Source organism: Polyodon spathula, chromosome 10, assembly GCF_017654505.1.
Source record: "Polyodon spathula isolate WHYD16114869_AA chromosome 10, ASM1765450v1, whole genome shotgun sequence".
In the NCBI taxonomy this organism is placed as follows: domain Eukaryota; kingdom Metazoa; phylum Chordata; class Actinopteri; order Acipenseriformes; family Polyodontidae; genus Polyodon; species Polyodon spathula.
Window position 1 is genome coordinate 22,850,396 of NC_054543.1, and position 17,745 is coordinate 22,868,140.

General features: G+C 36.7%; 1 protein-coding gene across 6 annotated transcripts in view; it reads right to left on the minus strand.

Annotated features, from left to right (window-relative positions):
- Nucleotides 1–8,977: 8,977 nt before the first annotated feature.
- Nucleotides 8,978–17,745, minus strand: part of LOC121321993 (nucleolysin TIAR) — a 66,701-nt gene continuing 57,933 nt past the window's right edge. For 4 of the 6 annotated variants that reach the window (XM_041261392.1, XM_041261390.1, XM_041261394.1 and 1 more), the window contains 2 exons: nt 10,280–10,318; nt 8,978–10,146 (listed from right to left, as the gene is read on the minus strand). In XM_041261392.1, coding sequence (XP_041117326.1) covers nt 10,026–10,146; nt 10,280–10,318 — 160 coding nt within the window. In that variant the 3' untranslated portion in view covers nt 8,978–10,025. The remainder of the gene's footprint in view (nt 10,147–10,279; nt 10,319–17,745) is intronic. The other 2 variants (XM_041261393.1, XM_041261391.1) reach the window with 1 other exon arrangement.

A 17,745-nucleotide genomic window follows, 5' to 3' on the forward strand; every position in this document is an offset into this window, starting at 1 on the left:
CCACCAGTTACTTCTTCAACCTGGAAAGGAAGAGAGCGGACAGTAGACAGCTGTGCTGTATCAGGACTCCTGGTGGGAAAGAACTGCACACCCAGGAGGAAATCATCAGAGAGGCGGTGTGTTTTTACAAGGAACTTTATAATAAAGAACTGTGCTACCTAGAGGACACTGAACGGCTGCTCCAGGGGTTACCCAGCCTCAGTAAGGAAGAGCAGATTCAGCTGGACGTTGACCCAACAGGAGATGACCGCTGCTGTTAAGCAGCTCTCCAGTGAAAAAGTTCCCGGGATCGATGGACTGCCAGCAGAATTTTATAACATTTTCTGGGATATAATGGGGAAGGATTTGCTTCAGGTTCTGAGAAAGAGCCTCAGCCACAAGGAACTGCCTCTTAGCTGCCATAGGGCAGTGGTTACACTGCTGCCCAAGAAGGGAGACCTTTGCCAGCTTAAGAATTGGAGACCTGAGTTACTTTTATGTTCTGATTTTTATCAAAAACAATCGCTAATAGATTAAAAACAGTTATTGGAACTGTGGTACATATGGACCAAACATATTGTATACCAGGTCACTCTATTTTTGATAACTTGTTTTTTATTCAAGATTTTTTAACTGTAAATGATATTTGTGATTTTGATGTAGGAATGGTCTCCCTGGATCAAGAGAAAGCTTTCGATAGAGTTGACCACACCTACCTCTTTAAAACACTGGAGGCCTTCGGGTTCAGCCCTGGTTTTATCTCTTATATTTGGCATTTATATTCCAACATGTTTAGTATTTTAAAGATCAACAATGGGCTGAGTCAGCCCTTCCCAGTGTGCAGGGGTAATAAGCAGGGCTGCGCCCTGTCTGGTATGCTGTATTCACTGGTTATAGAGCCCCTGCTGTACCTGCTGAGGGTAGGGTTAGCTGGATGGACAGTGCCCTCCTCGCCCTCCACACCCTCCTCTGCCACAGTGAAGGTGTCTGCCTACGTAGACGATGTGACTGTGTTTGTGAGTGGGGATGCAGATATCCAAGCAATGCAGCAGACTCTAAATGAGTTCCAGAGAGCATCTTCTGCCAGAGTAAACTGGGCAAAATGTGACACCTTCCTGTCGGGCAGCTGGGATGAGGGCACCCCTCCTGTCCTGCTTGAGGGGCTGGAATGGAACAGAACAGGCATTAAAGTTCTGGGGGTGCACCTCGGAACAGAGAACTACATGAAAAAGAACTGTGAGGGTCTGTTGGACAAGGTGAGGGGGCGGCTGCAGAGATGGAAGGGACTGCTGGCCCAACTGTCCTTAAGAACATAAGAACATAAGAAAGTTTACAAACGAGAGGAGGCCATTCGGCCCATCTTGCTCGTTTGGTTGATAGAAGCTTATTGATCCCAAAATCTCATCAAGCAGCATCTTGAAGGATCCCAGGGTGTCAGCCTCAACAACATTACTGGGAAGTTGATTCCAGACCCTCACAATTCTCTGTGTAAAAAAGTGCCTCCTATTTTCTGTTCTGAATACCCCTTTGTCTAATCTCCATTTGTGACCCCTGGTCCTTGTTTCTTTTTTCAGGCTGAAAAAGTCCCTTGGGTCGACACTGTCAATACCTTTTAGAATTTTGAATGCTTGATTAGGGCGCCACGTAGTCTTCTTTGTTCAAGACTGAACAGATTCAGTTCTTTTAGCCTGTCTGCATATGACATGCCTTTTAAGCCCGGAATAATTCTGGTCGCTCTTCTTTGCACTCTTTCCAGAGCAGCAATATCTTTTTTATAGTGAGGTGACCAGAACTGCACACAATATTCAAAATGAGGTCTTACTAGTGCATTGTACAGTTTTAACATTACTTCCCTTGATTTAAATTCAGCACTTTTCACAATGTATCCGAGCATCTTGTTAGCCTTTTTTATAGCTTCCCCACATTGTCTAGATGAAGACATTTCTGAGTCAACAAAAACTCCTAGGTCTTTTTCATAGATTCCTTCTCCAATTTCAGTATCTCCCATATGATATTTATAATGTACATTTTTATTTCCTGCGTGCAGTACCTTACACTTTTCTCTATTAAATGTCATTTGCCATGTTTCTGCCCAGTTCTGAATCTTGTCTAGATCATCTTGAATGACCTTTGCTGCTGCAACAGTGTTTGCCACTCCTCCTACTTTTGTGTCGTCTGCAAATTTAACAAGTGTGCTTACTATACCGGAATCTAAATCATTAATGTAGATTAGGAATAGCAGAGGACCTAATATTGATCCCTGTGGTACACCACTGGTTACCACACTCCATTCTGAGGTTTTTCCTCTAATCAGTACTTTCTGTTTTCTACATGTTAACCACTCCCTAATCCATGTACATGTGTTTCCTTGAATCCCAACTGCGTTCAGTTTGAGAATTAATCTTTTGTGTGGAACTTTGTCAAAAGCTTTGTGGAAATCTAAATAAACCATGTCATATGCTTTGCAATTATCCATTATCGATGTTGCATCCTCAAAAAAATCAAGCAAGTTAGTTAGACATGATCTCCCTTTCCTAAAACCATGTTGACTGTCTCCCAGGACACTGTTACCATATAGGTAATTTTCCATTTTGGATCTTATTATAGTTTCCATAAGTTTGCATATAATAGAAGTCAGGCTTACTGGTCTGTAGTTACCTGGTTCAGTTTTGTTTCCCTTTTTGTAGATCGGTATTACGTTTGCAATTTTCCAGTCTGTCGGTACCACCCCTGTGTCAAGAGACTGCTGCATGATCTTGGTTATCGGTTTGTAAATTACTTCTTCTTTTAATTAAAACACATTTAAATTAAGACAAAACCAGAAACTTGTATTGTGAAACCACATCTGCAGTGTAATATAGTCCCAAATTTAATTAATTTTTTGTTTATTAAAAATAAATTGTGCACGTTAGTTTATTGTGAATTTCTGCACTGAAAGTGCCATCTCACTAGAAACTGGAGAGCTGAACACAAGATGTGATGACAGGCGGAGTTTCAAATGATACTAAGGAAGTAGGAGAGCAGCTACAATGGAGACTGAAGTCAGATCTTGAGGTGAGTTTGTAAGGTCGTTATATGTGAGGTTCACATATTCTAGTACTGTTTTCAGGCTTTTGGATCGCAAAATATGTTTGTTAGTTGTCGGACAGCCTCCATATGAATATCCTTTTTTTAAGTACATTAACCAGCCCATGCTGTAGTTTTTTTTTTGGGGGGGGGGGGGTTTCAGTCTTTGTTTTCTTCTATTTCATTTAGCTGTTCCTCATCTACTGTTGTGCCTGTTCTTGCTGTTGCACTTATTTATTTATTTTCAGATGGACTGCTGTCTTCACTCAGAAAGTCGGTGTTGTACCAATTATGTGGATTTTCATCCTCAAATATATTAAAGGAAATAAGTGAAATGCCACTCATTTTTGGCAGTGATTTATAACTAATAACAAATAAAATGGCAGTTTGTCATGGAATTTAGAATGTAGAGGTGCGTAGTGATTTATTTAGTGTGATGTGGCTCATCAGTATGCAAGCAGTGGTATACGCTATATGTACACGCATGGTCATGTGATGCTGTTTAACCAAGCAGAGGTGTTTATTTATATAAAAACAATTTCTGATAGTATAATGTTTTTAGAATAGCGTGTTTCTTAAAGGTTAATTTAACAACAAAAACAGGAACCTACTACGTTTTCTTTATATATATATATCTCAAACTTTGCCCCAAATTTCTTAAAAAAAAAAAAAAAAAAAAAAAAAAAAAAACTATAATCACCCACTGTACAGCACGAAAGCTAAAGCAAGTTGTGCTTACAATTGAAAAAAAAGTTGGAAATACTTTCACTTCTGGATAAAATAGCACAATATTTTGGAATTTTAAAGAAAACTGACTGATATTAAAAAGTCTGTTGTCTTTGATAGTAGAGATGGGACTTTTTGCTCGAGAGAAGTACTTGAGAATTACAATTTCCGAGTACTCGAATCAAACATCACTCTCCTCTACATACTGTACTAGTGTACATAAATCTCCCAAAAATTGCCACAAGTCCTATTTGAAATGCCAAATTAACACACAATCAAGTAATGTATTAAGTAATTAATAAAATGTTTGCTGCCTTGTGTAATTAATTGTATATGGTCAAGTATTCCCAAATCATGTATAGTATTCAAATTCATGTATCCACACAACTTTACATTAAATTGTAAAAAGAGATGCCTGGCCTACTTGTTTGCACTGTGTCACGGGGTCCTTTACTGTGGTGCAGTAGTTCCAACATACAAAAAAACTGTACCAAACAAACAGCTGTTCGGTCCAAAAAGCTTACAGAACTACTTCAAGTGATAAAAGCCTTCAACCTAAGTAAAGATTGGGGAATGGGGTTCATGAGTCTGTGGTAATTGCAGCTTATTCTCCCTTTGAAAGCTTTGTATGAACAGCTGTAGCACGATTCTAAGTTTTTCCAGCCTCGCTGTTATTGTTTTATGGGTCGGCATAGTATTGGGATCATCTTCCACTGATTTAAAAAATGCTGCATTCACGATTCACACGCACTGTCCTCATAGGGGATACCGTGATCACGCCCTGTTCAGCGAAATCTATAGCGAATGTTATGGGTGTTTGCTTTTTATTGTCATCAGTAACTCCATCAACAATTCTGCATATTTTCATTTCAAACTGTGAACACTGAACTTGTGTTTTTGTGGTACGGCAATTTTGTTTGGCAATTTACATACCATGGTTTTCTCGTCTGTTCCTCAAAATACTTGCAAACGTGGCTTCCTTTGTTTAGAGATACCACTTCAAATATAGAACCAACTCAGAAAAAAATGTTTATTAACCCTTTGCGGTCCTATGCCGGACTAGGTCTGACATTACAATTTTCCCTTTCCAGTCTGATGTTGGACCCTGTCTGACATTAAAAATGACGTAAAGCACGGGTCTCTAGTTGTTTTTTCTCCTGAAAAAGTAGAGAAAACCTTTCAATGGCCGAGTGATACCGATAGGCGCCGAATGAAACCGAAAAAAGTGCGTATCTCATAGCCCCATCCACTACAGCGATAACACAGACATAACAAAAGAGGTAGCTGCTTATGCAGCCAGTGCTTAAAGAATATCACAGACATTTGCAGAGTTTTTTGGAATGCATTATTGATAACTTTGGTGATTAAACAAGTGATCAGGAGATGATTTATCAGTATGCATGTCTGTAAAGAGGTATGTGAAAAATACAGCGAACAAGGGGTGGGGCTTGGCTGTAGATGCAGTACTGAGTGTCCTTTTGCCATTCAATGCCCTTTATACCGGTTTTAAAAAAAAAAAAAAAAAAAAAAAAAAAAAAAAAAAAAAAAGAATAAAATGTACACAGCGCGTGTAAAATAAACTGCGCCTGAAAATAAATTGGACCCGACGCACCTGGCAAGCACTGAATAAATGCACAGGGTTAAACGTTATTTAACCTCGCCATGGAATTGATACCATACCATGTCTACTACAGGCATAAACACACACAGTGCACCAATGAAGCGCCAGATCGACAGAGAATAAAACCCGCCCCGGTGTCAATCTTTCTGTTGCACCAATTAAAAAAGCTACTTGAAGGCAATTGCCAAACCTTTTTGCGACGGACTACTGATGATAAATGACTAAAATCAATGCATAAAATATGCGCTTGGTGACATGTCACGTGACCGGTTATACGTCTAGCATATTATTATACGTTTTACCACTTCTTTAGAGTTTATACGTGTAACGCCCCTCCCACCCCTGTTAAGAGTCTGAAGTACACAACTCCTAACCCACTGTAAGTGACGAGGCCTGGGTTCCCAATGCTTATTTAAATTATAATTTGTCTGTTAGAGATATAGTCGTACTGTTTCTTAATGCACATCTAAATACACATGTACCCCTTAATAGGAATTATTATCAATAATAACACACACACAATCAATAGAAAAAGGCTATGTCTTAAAACAAATAACATATTACCAATATTAGAAATAATATATTTACTCAAATAATATGCGTTGCTATACAAAATAATTAAACACTTACACTACAGTGGGCCCACACACACATGCACACACGTGTACTGAATACGTGCACTAATATAACAGAAATATCACGTTGCAGGCCTGAACCGTCGCTCGGGTACGTAGTGGCAATAATAAAAAAAAAAAAAAAAAAAAATGCCCCTTCACTTATTTATATCAAATAAGCAACAAAATTATACTTAAAACAAAAAAAAAAAACGGTGTTTTGAATGTAAGCAGTACTCACGACCAGCAACACAGTTCAGTTTCTTTCTTACAAGGTAAGTTCGTAGAAGGACATAACAAACACAACGACAGCTGAAAAATAGTCTTTTCCAACGTGGCCAGACGTACTCGGGGCTTTCTCCTGGTCACCCCGAGTGCTATCTGGGTCTCGGCAGCAGTTCCAGACGCCAGCAGAAAAGTAAATTAATAATAAACAAAAAGACTATACCATAAAATGACGACTGTCTACAGCAAACATTTGGTTTACTGAAATATATTAGCCTCTTATACTCTGCTAATAAAGTACAAAATATATCGTTCAGATAATATTTATTTTACTATAAAACTTTTCTTTCACTCCCTCACATTGCCTCTGTTCCTTCGCACTCTCTCGAACCTCCTTTGTCTCTCGCACAAACCCAATCAAATTGGTAAGTCCCACCCCCAAATTCCACTACCTGTTGGCTAATTGGTTCAGAGGGGAAACCTGTCCAATAGAATTGTGCTTAGGTGTAGCAAGCTAGTAAATGTGATTCTGGTGCATTCTAACTATGTTACAAGAAATATAACATTTTTATTTAAAGGAATAGCGCAAATTTGCAGCCGGGCTACATACAAGGGATGGGAATTTTAAACGTATTTGTATGCTGATAACATTTGACTGAGAAACCAGGATACTTATAACAGGGTGCAATCCCCTGTATAAAATGTATTATTTGTTTTTGTTATTCCAGTTTGTCAGGAATAGGGAAAAATGCTGTCCCTGCCAAATACACGTGCAGACTGGCTAATTAATAATCAATTAAGCCCAGCCACAGTCTCTCCACTTGTGGGAGACATAACCAGAGCAAGGAGTAGAGCACAACCACCAAACCCAGGACTACAATTCTGTTACTTCTCGAACTAAAAGCAGATAACTACCTCCAGAACAACCAGAGATGATTACCTGCCAGCCCAGCATCTTCAGCTGAACAAGAATAACAATTGTTTATAGCCTTGCTCTGTCTGCTATTTGTGCAGCCATTAAAAGGTAGCCCCACAATGCTGCCTGTTCACAATACTTCAGAGGGCTTTTAATGCAACAAACCTCAATGTAAAAATATATTTTAAAAGCCTTTAGAATTTGTTCACTGTGTGTTCTGACACCCACACAATAATAAAACAATGAAACAAAATGGGTTTGGTTCCAAATTTCAATTTATTGAGACTTGGTTTAACTTGAAGTCATGAAATTCAGACAATAACTAAAGTTTATTCATCATTCAAACATCTTCATGATTTAGCCATTTACACCTGTTACTCAAGCAATCCAGCATTTGTACATTTTTTTTTTTTTAAAACATGCAAACCACCCTCAAACTGTTTAAAAAAAGAATCACAGCTTCGTGCAGTTTAAAACTGCATCTCCATTAACAAAATGGCACAAAGAACAGTTCACGATTACATGTTTAACAAGATTGCCATAGAAAAATCATATATTACAATGGGCAATATATTTCAAGACCAAAAAAAGAAAACACTAACATATTTCAAGCTCTCAAGATATTTCATAACTTGTGTGACCATGTAAAAGTTTTTATTTATTATTATTATTATTATTATGGTTGTCACAAACTCTGATGAAGAAAAGGTGATGGGGAGGGGAGTAATGCATTAAAATATTGTAAAATTAAACTTAAGGCTTCCTTTTTAAAATTGTTTAATTTATGTCACACAGAACCAATAAATGTCAGTCACACGTTCCACATTCTTTATCTACGGCTTTAAGGCTGTTGCCCACTGGATCCATTCCGTCATTTATCATCTGTCATCCCAAAAAGTCGTGCATCAATCCAATGCACACTAGATGCATGAATATCATACTTCAGATCACTGATGTGTACGGGTGGCTTTGTAGTAAATATACCTAGTTTCAGTATTTTAATAAAAAAATTAATACGATTATGTTGTTAATTGTTACATAACTTTAAACACAAAAAAAAATAAATTTAGTGCACTAAGATGGAAGTTAAAACATTTCCTAATTACATTTCTATTAGATCTATAATAATGTATTGTAATACATTACAAATAATTATATTACACAACTGCATACAGTTGTCATAGCATCAGAAACCATGAGACCAATATTTTATTTCAAACACTCGCTCCTGTATAAATCAAAAAATTGGGAAGCTAGCAGTGAGCTACCGAAAATACTTATTCTGTGTATGGAGCTAGAAATTATCAATTTCATACCCTGCCACTCTCTTCTATGTGTTAAAAAAAATATGGTTGTTATAACCTATACTGCACAAAATCCACTTGTTTATATATGCTACTAGTTCACAATTTCTTGTTTTATAATACATATCATTCATGCCCAAGTCCACGGCAATGTCTTTCCATACGTTTTCTTTGTAATCTTTGTTGTATTTAATCGAAGTAATTCTTGTTTAGCGAAACACAATCAGTTTTTTCATTTTGTTAGGGAACTGTAAGAATCCATCCCTCTTCAGTTGTTTTTCATTGGTCAATATAAATTTTTAATGCACATCAAATCTAACTTGTTTTGATTCCAAAACTGATGCATCACCATCATACAATTACAGACTCAGTGTGCATGGTGCAATAGGGAATGCACATGATCGATTTTTTCTTCTTAGGACACATGTTAAAATCAGATGCATGATCAGATCCAGTGTACAATGGCCTTTAGAATTGTACAGCTTACTGTTTGTATTTTACTACAACAATTGTGCTACAATATGGGAAAGCATGCTTTAAAAACTATTGGTACTAAGTTATCAAAGTTTATTTACACGTGTAGCATTCAACCCCGATTACCTATTACATGTTTGTGCAAGAAATTATGTATATGCCATATTTATATTACAGCATCAAAGAAAGGGGATTTACTAGAAGAAAGAGGCTGCAAAAGAAACAAGCTTGGTGATAAAGAATATATGTAAATATAGCTAGGGTAAAAGCTTAATTTAAAAATATATTTATATATATATTGCTGCATGTATGCAACAGAACAATAGTAAACTGAAATTCCAAAAGTTCCAAAAAATAATTGCAGTTTGATATACAAGCTTTTGGACTTCTGGCCCCTGCAAACTAAACAGGATTTACAATAACTTAGCAGACTGTTTCCAATCAAGCACTTCACATAACAAGCAAGATTTAGACGTCACCAGTTCTATATGCTAGTGAATCTGTAAACAATTTTTTACGGTTTTTATACACTAGAAATTCATAAGATGCGGTGAAAGGCCATTTAGAGCCAGAAGAATAATACATTTCAGCAGGAATTGGTCCACAGGTTAAAAATCGAAATTTAAAATGAATTTAAAACACTACCTTTTGCAAAACACCCTTTACAGTGATGACATACATATTGTATATTTTGAAAATCCCTTTACAATGTGCATCTTTGTTGCCAGCAATGTAGAATGATAAACTAAAGATTGTCCAATTTAGGTTGCGGTTTCTGCTCTACTGCATCGTAGCGTGAAAATTCAGAGAAGAATTTCAAAAAGTCCTTTGTCAACTATTTTTTTTTTCTTTCTTACACATGAAAACAATGTACTCTCCGAGAGAAAAGCAAAAAAAAATAAAAAATCCCACCCCGCCCCCTTTAAAAAAAACAAAATCTAGAGACATTTCTTTTCTCCACCAAAAGCTAGTTTTCAGATTTAAAATAAATATTCTACTTTCCAGGTGTAAACATGCTCGTCTCTTTACATTCTCAAATTAAAGGTTGAACCTTATTTAACTGATTTTTTTTAACAAGTATATTTATGGAGAGTTCCAGCTCACTGTGTCTGATAACCTGCCATCCCAAAGCCCGCTTGGTTTGGCATTACAGCAGGAGCCCCCTGTCCTTGCGCCGGCTGAGCACCAAAACCTCCCACCCAGGCTGGGGATTGAGACTGCCTGGAAAAGAAACAACAAAGTGACAGGTTTTTTTTTTTTTTTTCTGGGAGCGGGGGGGGGGGGGGGGGGTTGGGGGGTGGGAGTAACTTTAAATGCTTTGTCTCAGAGGGTATTTAAGAAGTTTGTTTATAACCTTGATATGTTCTGTGCTGCCGCCGCCAACAGCGAATCCCTGAAACAAGAGGCTACATTTTAGTGGGTTTATTACAGGGCGCAGACCTGCTTATGTCTAACTCAGTTTGCATTTAGACTATCACTTAACACTAACTGCAATAAGACACATGTGAAAAAATCTTAATTGCAACAAATATAGTTTATAAGAGGATCTTCTGCATGTAAATTCTTTTTGGTCCCAGCTACACACGTTTTACATCTGTAAAAATATATCTTAGCTGCTGTTTATAAAATATCAATATTCAAATACTGCTTTCAATGCAACTTCCTGTTAAATAAATGTAATTCTTAATGCAAATAGGAGCAAAATGTTTAATGCCCTAGGTGGTCACCTAGTGACATACAGAAACTACAGAAGACATTACCGTAACACTTCAATTAAACCCCTCCGACGTTTATTTACAGTATTTGCCAGCAGACCAGGACCACATTGGAGACTAGCGAATACGTTAGATCTCTAGCTTCACATGGTTCATGCGGTCATTGAGAAGCCGCTAACACACAACCTTGTAACTTGTATCTTGTAAAAGATGTGTCAGGGGGAACCAAGTAACAGTTTTGTTTTATAACATTACATTGTATTGAACACCATCAAGTATAAAGCGAAAGTATTATCATTGTCTTTTTATATACAGTGGTTTGAAAACAATTAAATCCACTAAAAGGTAACCCTGTAAATATCAGAACATAGTTGTGTTGACTACGCTTAGAGCACAACAATAATAATAATAATAATATTAATAATAATAAACCTCAAACCTGTACATTAATACAACAAAACATATTAAAATACACCAAGAGGTTTGTATCTAGCCTACTTTCAGCACGCTTCAAATTATCAAAACTTTTAATAACGTAATAAATGCAGCGGTTCCCCTACCATTCTACAGGCCCGGCGATACGCCAGGTCAAAAAAGGCAGCCGCCGGGCTTACAAAATTGGAAATAAAAAATTCATAATTGCGCATGTGAAGTTAGTTTTCAGGTTTGTTTTAGTGGATCAGGCTCTGCAAGGCTCCTGTGACGCCTCGCCACCCGTTATGTAACGAGACGTATTTGGTGTTTACGTCATGTGAATGACCCTGTGGTTGTACTGAAACATGATTGGCTGTGAAACTACTGCCAATGCAAGAAGTGGCCAATTATTGCATTGAAATCTGACTGGGTGAGAAATGATACACAACGAAAGAAAATCATCATTTACAGACACTCCGGTAAGTATCATAACGATTTTTTTTTTCAACAGTTACAGTAGCCTAAATTAGTTTGATTCCAGATCAAGCATTACATTACAAAATATAATTTGTTGTTTATTAACATTTTACATCTGCAATGTAACTTTAATGATGACATGAATATCGTGAGATAATTACTATAAAATGTTGGTTGGATCATATTATTATTATCATCACCAGTAGCTAGCTAGCTAAGTTACTAATATTTGGGGTAATGTTGAGACTACATCACATACGCGGAGATAAATGATTCAATTTTATCAAAATTATTACATACTGACATTTAATTGTAATTAGGCCTGACAGTCTGAAAGTAATAATGCTCGTCTTGCTTTCATACCCTTCGCATTCAGGGCTGGTTACATTTAACTAGTATATATATATATATATATATATATATATATATATATATATATATATATATATATATATATATATATATATAATATATATATAGTATGGGCCAGTATGCCAAAAAAAAAAAAAAAAAATCAAATCAAACTAACTAATCCTAACTTTCCCGCCGCATGTCATATTTGTAGTACAGTCTCTGAGACTCCATACCAAAGTGCTGTGTTGGTGGTACTCATTCCCGTGACTAGGGATGTCACGGTATCAAAATTTGACAGTATGATAACCGTCAGAAAATATACCACGGTTATCATCATACCGCGCATTGTCATTTTTTTATAATCCGTTTTTAAATGGCTATTTTAAAGAAATACACTCAAGTCAAGTAATTTAACAAGAAAAATAACTAATTTAAAGTTTTAGAACAAATACAACACACTGGTACTACAGTTCTATCAGGCATTAGCTAACTGGACATAGTGTTCACTCTAGCTCACACAGGCTCAGCAAAATAATGCTGCTTTTTTTTATTTCAAATTACTGTGGAGAAACACCAAAATATTAAATTTTTTGGGCTCAGCCTGGAACGAAAGGGGGTAAGGATGTGACCACTGCAACTGAATACCCACTTCATCTTTATCAGTTTGGACGGCATCCTATTAGTCAGGTTTTTAACCGGGGGTATGCGTACCCCTGGGGGTACTTCTAAGGGTTACAGGGGGTACATGCAAGACGGCTCAGAAATGCACAGATAAAAACGAAAGAAAGAGAAAATAATGATCTTGAATTTAACAGTATTATATATTCTCTAAACCACAATGTATACCTATTTAATCTTTGTTTAGCAGCTCAAAGTGAACGGCTAAGGAAAAAAACAATCATGTCCACATTTTTCAGCTGTATGCATGTGGTTTCGATTGCGTGGATTTCCACGCTGATATATAGGTGAATCAGGGGCCGGTTGTACTAACAAGATAAAAAAAAAAGGATGTGATCCGGGCTCACTGGAGCCGGATCTTGAGAAGGTGTTGTACTAAAAAACTGACCATGAGCAGGCTCCACTGATTCAATTTTTGATCAGATTCTGGCGCTGCGCATGCCGTAACTAGGGAAACTGACCAATGAGAAGCCAGTTAGCCACCAAACACACAAACAGCTAGCTGCAGCATCGGGTCAGGGCAAATTATCAACACACTTTGAGCAATTTGAATCAAGAGCTGATGACAGCTGCCACTAGATCGAGGTTGTTGGAGAAGGCAAGCTCATTAAGAGAAAAAGACAGTGTTCAATCCGATTAAACCAATGATTTAATTGTAATCGATAGAATGAAAAACAGCAGTATGACTGTCAACACACAAAACGTGTGTAATATTTAGTTATGACACTGTTTTCTGTACAGCAATATTTTCTTAATACAGTATTTATGGCTACTTTTAAATGCACCGTTACTTAGATAGCGTTAATGTTTTCTACACTGTTAAAGTATCTCCGTTTTCATATAATAAATCAGGGAAACATTTTTGTGAAATCCTGCAACTATTTGAAAAGTATATTAAGTTACAGTTATGTCAATTATTTAACTAGTGTGCTTATTTAAAGATTACTTTAGCAATTGTAAAAAGAGTTTCCTTTACATATTTTGATGGGGTCTGTCAAACATATATTTATATATGTTTGAATATATATTTCAGTCTCATTCGTTCAGTCTCTAATTCGCAACCATCAACCGTAGAGCAGGATCAGAGCTGAGTTTTAAGTGGAGGAATCACATTATTTTGTTAATTCCTTTGTTCAAAACTAAAAACGTTTAATTTCTCCATTTACAAAATGTTCAAAGAAGCTCTGATCTTAGTCTTAGATCGAAATAGGATCAGACCTTGTTTGTTAATTTAATTATGATACCCGGTGTTAGTCTGTACCGTCTTAATTCTTCCTCGTCGAAAACCTCAAGGGTTTTGCCTATCTTTAAAAACCCCACCTATATGTGTCTGAAGGTTTCGAATAAAATTAATTACATTTAGTTCCTCCATTTTTCAAAAGTGGGATCAAGTTCTGATCCTGCTCAAAAGCAAGATCAGGTTTGAGCTCAGACTGAGAACTGATCCATTTAGTACAAAACAACTAGGATCAAGATCAAGATCTGAGCCTGGTTCCGGGATCGGATCCCTTTAATATAACCAGCCCCTGGAGTCTGGCGATTGCCTAGAGAGAGGTCTGTGCTGCTCATAATCTCACCAATTCTCACCAGAAAATAGGAGACACTTTTTTACACAGAAAATAGGAGACACTTTTTTACACAGAGAATTGTGAGGGTCTGGAATCAACTCCCAAGTAATGTTGTTGAAGCTGACACCCTGGGATCCTTCAAGAAGCTGCTTGATGAGATTTTGGGATCAATAAGCTACTAACAACCAAACGAGCAAGATGGGCCGAATGGCCTCCTCTCGTTTGTAAACTTTCTTATGTTCTTATGTTCTTATAATCTTTGCCATTTTCAACTTGCCGTATCCGTGAAGCACAGTGTTTCTGCTTTTTTAGAAGCATAAATGCTCTGGTAAGCATACACAGTCATCATACTTTGATGGTTTTTGTTTATTACCGTGGCTGCATTTTATTAACAGTAATAGCGACTGGTTGAATGTGTGTTCAGTGTTTGATACATTTCGTACTTGCAAAAGAAAAGCAAAGGAAGTCAGAAAGTGAAAAGCAACAAAGTTATAGAGAGTCCCTTTGGACCATTTTTAGTTAGTAATTAAATTAGTTTTATCTTGAGGTTAATGTTTTTGATACTGTACATTTTAAACAGCATACAATTCTGCTGAGATGGGAAGTAAATAGTAACGTGATAAACATTTACAGTGCAGACTATTTTGTTATAATGACTTTTCCCAATAGAAAGCTAAAGATTCCTAAATACTACCTTTTAATTCTTTGCATCCAAGTTTTAAGAATGAAACTTACTGTTTGGTTTTCTGTCTAGGCAATTTGTCAGTCCCACACTTGTATAAAATTATATATTAAACAAAATGGGAGAAAAAAGAAATGTGTTAACCAGATTATTCTGCTTTTTATTGCAACTGTGGTACCATTCATTGAGCAAAAATTGTAAAGGGTACTTTAGCTGAAACCTCCAGGCACAAGGGGTAGTTTCAAAAAAAGGTTAAAAACTCCTGAGTTAAGAGAAGCAAATTGTTATCCAGCAATAACCAATCGAGTGCGCTCTAAGACATGCAGTGGTCACCCACTGATCTGTCAGCAGAGTACAAAACTAAATGATTAGAAGACGGCGCCTGCAATTATTATTTTTTTTGGACTGCATGTTAACAGGAACAAACACAAAAGGAAAGATGAAAAGTTAAGGTGGGTAGGACACAGTTGCAAATGGTGGTCCATTAAATGGGAATAAAACTGTTAATTTTTTAATAAATAAAACCAAAATCTCTATAACATTATCAACTCGAGGAGTATGTATCTGTGGAGTATCTGTGTTTAGTTTACTGAAAATCATGTTTGCTAGAGATCATTGTTTAGTAGGGCTGTTTATATTAAATACATCATCATTTATTTAATAGCCTACTTGGATAATCTCATGCATGACAGTTTTCAGAACTTGAGATGTCTGTGTTCATTAGTTAGTTCTAATGAACAGTGGTTCACCGATGGACAAATGGTGAATAAAAAAAAAAAAACGCACCCATATCACCTTAAATCGTGTGAACTCGGTAATCACAGTATAGAAAAATAGTTGCTGTTTCAAAACCGTGGTTTACTGTGACATCCCTACCAAAGACATGGCAAATCTTTTACAAAATCGGGTTTTCTACAACTAAGCAACCAAAAGGAAAGCCAAACAGAAAGCGTTGAAATCAATAAATCAAATAAATTATTGAAAAAAAATTAAAATGAACATGTAGAGTGAACATCTGGCTTCATTATGACTGAAAAAAATAACGTTGTGTTTGTTTGGTGTCATTACCTAGACTTGCAGATTTGACATGTGCATTCAACATGTCGTTTACATCATATCCAGTCTCACAGCAAGACGTCCCGATGGATACCCAGATACGTGATCGAATAGTTTCAGTTTTTGATTTAGGATCCGATGTGTTCAGGTCAAAAATGCCATTCACAATCTTTCCAGGACTCGCTGGTATCACTCAGTAAGATTGGTGCTGACTTGGGAGAGGCTACACAAGCGACAACACTTTGAGAAGGATTGTTACTTTTTAGGATTATGAATATTATTTTTAATAGTGTTTATTATTAGGATTAGGGATGGGAATTTCAAATAGTTTCCTATTTGAATAAACAGGGTGCAACATTTTTGTGTATTCAATTACCCAAACTCTGGTCCCTTATGCTCCCAGTAATAAAAGGGAAATACGTGCATACAAGCAGACATCATAACGGTGTAAGCTGGTACAGTTCAGCCGGGTTCACAAACTGTACAAACAATGTCCAAGATGGGATTTCTTCGTTCCATACCCTATTTCCTTACACACAAGCTTTTCCATTTGTTTACTGAATTAAAGCACAGAACTCAATGGAGGAGCAACATCACAGCACGTATCTAGCAATTAAAGCAACAGTAGCATAATATTACACAAACCAAATAATTTTTGTGTAGTGTATTGAGAATAAAACGTTAGGTTATTACCATAACCCTGGTTCCCTGAAAAGTTCCCAGGTAACAGCGCAGAGCCCAGACCAGGCAAATCATGTGCTGTCTACGGTTCTTTGACTGCAAATGTGAAAATGGTTGTCACTTGGAGCATTGTTTAAAATGGGCAGTTTAGTATTGGAAAGTAGAAAATCCAAACCACTATTTCACAGTTCCTAAAATAAACACACACACACACATATATATTCTCTATACTGGTCCAAGAGTTTAGCTGTTTTCACCATGTTGCAGCGGCAAAACTAAATCACTTAGAATTACCATCTGTTCCAGTACCAACAGTCTGAAACTTTCTTACATCAGATGTGACGTAAACACGTAAATACCTGCTTTACACAATGAGATATAAGTAGTCAAACTAAGGTAAAATTGTTATTCTCCTTCCTTCTGTTTCCTTTTTTAAATTTTTTTTAAGAGTGTGTAGCGACTATTCAAACAGAAAAGCTAAATAACTGGACATCTACCAATCATGTGATTCCACACGTTGGTCAACGTCAAAATAAACCAGAGAAAGCAAGCAGTTTGATATCCACACCATTTATATTAAACAATGTATTTATGTTTTAAAAAACAGCACATATTGCACAAAAAAAAAATGAATTACCATGGTTTAAACTTCCAACATGACGTGCTTGTAGAGCACACAGCCTTAGCCCGCTGCGCTACCTGGCAGTTGTTGAAATGCGTTAATTTTTTAATCTTACATCCATGCCTGATCAGCTTTTGCTGAAAACAGGTTTCTGCTCGATTCTAGAAATGCTCTATTTCCTGTTTGAAAATTTCTGGTTTCATATTTGGTAGAATGTAGCGCTCCGGGCAGATTGTTCCCCAAGAACTGATCTAGGATCAGTGAGAGAAACAAAAAACAAAAAATACCTTGTCTTTGAGTCCTAATAGCGGGAAGGCAAACTGTACCCTAACTTTCTGTGTTTTTCTCTCACTGATCCTGGATCAGGATCTGCCTGCACCGAATGTAGTTCCTCATTTAACACTAGAACCACTGGGTTTATGCCAGCAGTAATCATTTTGACTGGGTACAATTTAAACAGCTTTGATATAAAAATGAAACTATCAGACACAACTCAAAATATTTATTTATTTATGAACATTATATCAAACATTTGCATAGCAGAAACACTATTTAAATGAAAAAATAAACAAG